General features: G+C 35.8%; 1 protein-coding gene across 1 annotated transcript; it reads right to left on the bottom strand.

The window, feature by feature from the left end:
- Window positions 1–1,824: 1,824 nt before the first annotated feature.
- On the bottom strand, window positions 1,825–3,393 carry LOC133817994 (zinc-finger homeodomain protein 9-like). Its single transcript, XM_062250669.1, has 2 exons — window positions 3,164–3,393; window positions 1,825–3,055 (listed from the first exon to the last, which is right to left on the bottom strand). Exon 2 carries the CDS (start codon window positions 3,042–3,044, stop codon window positions 2,025–2,027), a length of 1,020 nt encoding a protein of 339 aa, XP_062106653.1. The 5' UTR covers window positions 3,045–3,055; window positions 3,164–3,393; the 3' UTR covers window positions 1,825–2,024.
- Between the last annotated feature and the right edge of the window lie 1,671 nt (window positions 3,394–5,064).

Raw genomic sequence — 5,064 nt, 5'->3', positions numbered from 1 at the left:
GTTGGGGGATCTAAAGTGCAGTTTGTTCTAGAGACTAGAAATGGTTAAAATGAATAAACAAAGCACACAAAGCCTGAACACTAATCATTTAAAGTTAGCTCCCTCATTAAGCAATATTTTCATCATCATCACCTCTTCCCAACAACTACTTAAGTTTTTTTTTTACCTTCTTTTTATAAAAAATTTAAAATAAAATAAATTATTGATCTAGTTTACTTTTCTATGCCGTACTTTCCCAACTGTTTAATTTATTGCATTTTTACTTGAACAAGTTGAAACACGTAAACATAAAGAAAAAGTCCCATTCTTGGTTCTTTACATTTAATAATATTCAATTTTCGGACGTTGTATCACTTTATTATAATTTCTCCAAATTTGTCTTTAAAATAAAACCTTTGCAATATTTCCAATATATGCCCAATTAAATAAAATTATATTTATAGATTGATTTGTTTGTTTGCTTCTTTATTTCCCTTACCCCATCTAGCTTTAATCCAGCTAGCAAAGAAATCTCAGCATTGATCCCCTTTTTCTAGCTTTTTTAATTAATGATGTAGGTAGTCAAACTTCATGAGTTGCCCAGAAATTCCCATATTAATAAATAATTAAACAATTATATTTATATATCTAGTTTTAAAATTAATTAAGGGCTAAAGACAGAACACCATGCTTAGGCAGTTGGTTCTTGGGACTCAATCCCTCACATAACCAAGAATTAGTGACTTCATCAATGACCAAATACCAAAACAAACATATAGATATTTCAGTACTACTCTCGTCATCTTATTTAAATGTATTAAAAAAAATTCCATGAAGTTTGATATATATATTTACTTCCCTTAAAAGGAAAGTGATCATTAAAATATTAGTACATAGAAAGCTAGAGTTTTTGTTTTAACATTAAAATTATATCCTCACATCATAATCCGTGTACCATATTTAATCAAATCCAATAAATTAATACATTTTTGGGATCTTTAGCCTAATCCTAGCCTAGCTATACAACCCAAAGTACAAAAAAGAAACTAAAAAAAATAATAAAGGTGACACAACAAATAGTTCAAATGCTTTTTGGTTGAGCTTTGTGAATTATAAAGAAAATTAAGCAAAACAAATCAAATCAAATACTTTGTTAAAAAAAAATCAAATAAAAAACTATATGATAAGATTGCTTTAGAAACATTAGTGAGATCACAAACATTGAACATTAACACAAGCATTGTTAAACTATTTCCACAACAGCAGCAGGCCCTATTTATTAATTATATAATTAATGTAATGTTTGCTTAAAATAGTGGAGAAAATGCAGGAGACTAATCATAGAAGAAAGGTCTAATAATGATAGGAGTTCATGTGTTATTAATTAACACTGAGGGCGTATTAAGATCTCTTGGATCAGCTTTTATACTACAAATATATTACTTTATTATCCTTTTAATTAAACTAAATTAAAAAAAAAGTAATTGTGTAAAGCTAATGGGGATAAACTAGAATAATATTTTGCAACTACCCCATTATAAGCACAAGCACTTTCTGCTTCTTTCTTCCGGACACAAGATAAGGAGAAAGAAAAAGAAAATCATTAAATCTTTTTTCAGTGTCATTTCTGATAAGACATTAGATTCATTATATTAATTTTTCAATTCTCTTTCTTACCCTAAAAATTAAAATCGCATTTCCTTAAATTATTCTATCCTAATTAGCAAATAAGAAAAATCAAATTAAGAGTCTTGATACCTAAATTGATGCTAAATTTAAAGGAATTGAAGTCTTACTAAACTAATAAAAACTTAGTAATTAGAAGTAGTGTCAAGTAAAAGAAAATAAGCAAATTAATTTTGTTTTCTTTGGTTGGCATAAATCAATGGCTCCCATGTTATATCCTCAACAAAGTGATGATCTCATTAATTAAAACTCTAAACAAAATAAGAAAGAAAAGAAGAAAATTAAGTAAAAATAAGAAGAAACTAATTAATACCAGTAGTCTTACTCTATCTAACACCTTGTTTATTATTCATGAAAGATCAAGAAGAAGAAGATGACCCATTAGTTGCAACATGAGCTACACCATCATCATCTTTATAATGGTTGAGATTCTGCATGTTGTCGTTGTCGTTTTCACTGTTGTTGTTGGTGTTGTTGTTGCTGCTGCCGCCATTGTTATGGGTTTGCTCGAGGATATTGTTGCTCCTCCCCCCACTGCCACCATTAACGTCTTTCTTCCCAAGTGTGTTCTTGTTATTATGCATCCAGACCTTGAGAACCCCTTTGTCCACGCCAACTTCATTGCAGAACTCCATAACAATATCCTCATCTCTCTTCTGCATCTTCCACCCGACCCGCTCCGCGAATTGGTACATCTTCTCTTTCTGTTCCTGACTGAACTTCGTCCTGAACCTTTTCCGAGAGTTGGAACTCGGTGTCACCATCCCACCACCACCGGCCACCCCAACCCCACACGCGTTCTCTTGTGCCCCGGGACCCGATAGCCCCGTCGAAAGAGCTAACAGCATGTGGGGCGCCGATGGGTAGTAAGACGAAGAGATCGGCGGAGGCGAAGCTGAATTGGGGCTCCGATTCCCGCCGTGGTGGGGGGGAGGGGGAGGAGGATGGTGGCGGTGGTGAGGCTGGTACTCGATGACATGGGTAGTTGTTGGATGAGGTAGAGCTTGCTCATCAGGCTCACGGCGGTGGTAATTACGGTGGCAACCACAGGCAGCGCATTTGAGCGAAGTTGGGTCGGTGGATGTAGCCGTGGGCGAAGGCATGTACTCGCCGCAGCCGTCGAGGGCGTGGCCTCCCAAGGTTGCCGCGTGGTTTTTGAGGCATTCTCTGTATGAAACAACTACGGGGGTTGCCGCCGCTAAGTGGTGGTGATGGTGGTGGTGATGGTGGTGAGGGTTGTGGCGTTTGAGTACTCCGTTGCTAATGGACACAGGCTTAATGGGTTGGATCCGGGTCGGAGTTTCGCTTTCAGCTTCTGGGGATTTCGTACTACCTGTGTTAGTGGCGGTGGTGGTGGTGATTGTAGGGGTTATTTCCATGGCTCAAACATCTAGGGTTCTCAAAATACAAAAGAAGAAAAAAAAAAAGATTTAAAATTTTTTCTTTGTAAGAAAAATTCAAAAATAAAAATAAAATTAAAGAAAGAAGAGGGCAGTACTGCTTTATGGGTATGTTAGAATTAGGTGTTTGTGGAGATTATAAATATGAGTCATCACCATTCCATACAATAGCCCTACAAGATTTTGAAGAAGAAAATAAAAAAAAAATATATATATATATATAAGGGTTAAAGAGAAATGGTGAGTTTTAGTTGACTAGGAGGGGAAAAAAAAAGAAGAAGAAGAATAGGAAGAAGGAAGAAATGTTGATGATGATGATGAGCAGTGATGACTGTTGATAATAAAAATCTTGGTTTTGTGGTTGTCCTTCTTAACCACTTGTTTTTTTAACCCAAGTTCTAATCCATGGTTAAGTTTGTGACCCCACTTGGGGTTAAGATGTTGTGTGTGTAATAAATATACCTTTAGCCAAGAAGGAAGAAATTGACCCTATATGAGGATTTTGTTTTCTACTTTCTACCACGTCCGGGTTTTTGACTATAACTTTATTAGTAGACAAGGGTCCGAGTTACCGGTTCTTGTTTGGAAGGGTGAGATTATATTTTAAAAGACAAATCATGACTCGGGCTAAGGCCGAGTTGACCCAGTTATCAGTCGTAGTAGTAGTAGAAATGTTAATAACAATGCTACATATGCTAAATTGGCTCAGAGAGGAGAGATAATCAATCCACCCCAGCTGGATGACCTCTGCATTTCTGATTCATTGACTGTAACCCATCTTAATTTTGTCAAGTAGCAGTGAGCCTCTGGACCGCTTTTACAGTTTACTTTTTTTTTTCCTTTTTTATTTTTATCTAATGTTCTTTTTCTTTTTCAACCCCAAATACTACTTAGAAATGAAGCACACCGTATTCTAGCCTAGAGCCTAGACCTCGGAAAAGACGAAATTACCCTTCAATTTATGTGTGCCATTTGGTTCTTAATGATATCGAGTCATGGCAAATTTGCCATTTTCTCTTTTTGTTAGTAACAGTAGTTGCACTGTTTACGGCTCTATTCCAAAAATAAATAGTTTTAAAGGTATAAATGTTGGCTTAGGGTAGGGAAAAGAATGTTAAGATTTTGAACGGGTTTGTCCGAGTTCCTTTTTACGTCACAGTTTGAAACGACACCGTTTCAATATTCCCAAATAAAAAAACACACAATTTTTTAAAATAAAACTGTAACGCTCAATTGGTTCTAGGACTGGAAGTGTCGTACTTTTGGGTCTGACGAAATTGACCTCGGAAACTGGCGAAATATTACGGTTGGATCCCAGCCACTAACCCACGTCTGGTTTTGGACAAATGGAGCTAAATGCATGAAGTACGAGGGGGTTGGCTTACCCTAATCATAATTAACACGTTATTAAATTGCCACCGTCGGACGCCACGTGCGAAACTCATCTGTACGTGACGACGGTTTACGTTGCTCTTATGCATGCAGACTTTGCCACGTGGCGTTTACTTATCTATGATTAATCAAGGCTGGATTAATAAATAACTTTGTCAGCCTTAAACAAAGCAATTGTTTTCTTTCTTCTAAAAGAAAAATCGGTGCAAGTAGAGGAGAAGGAAAATGTTAGTGTACGGGACAGACCACGGTAACGAGAATAATGCTGAAGGAGGAGATTGCACTGACTTTGTTGTAAACAAAAATTAAAAAATTGTAATAGAAATTTGGGAGAGAATCAAGGCAGCGATAATAAGTTGAGTTTTTGGATTAATGACGTCAGTGGACCAATCATATTAGCAGCCAAAGGTTTAATCATGGAAGAGCGTGTAGGCTACAACCGTTTGCATTGAAACTCACAATCCTTGAATTTAATTATTAAGCAGTGGGATGAACAACAAAGCTTTTGTGTACTTTTTAAGTGGTGACTTTATTTATTTATATTTATTTTTTTTACTGCCTTAAAATGTTAGATACTTTTCTACTTTTTTACAGTTGTTGGATCAGT

This window comes from Humulus lupulus, chromosome 2 (assembly GCF_963169125.1).
Source record: "Humulus lupulus chromosome 2, drHumLupu1.1, whole genome shotgun sequence".
NCBI lineage: Eukaryota > Viridiplantae > Streptophyta > Magnoliopsida > Rosales > Cannabaceae > Humulus > Humulus lupulus.
Note: the sequence above shows the minus strand (reverse complement) of the source record. Positions and strands in the feature narration are given on the sequence as shown.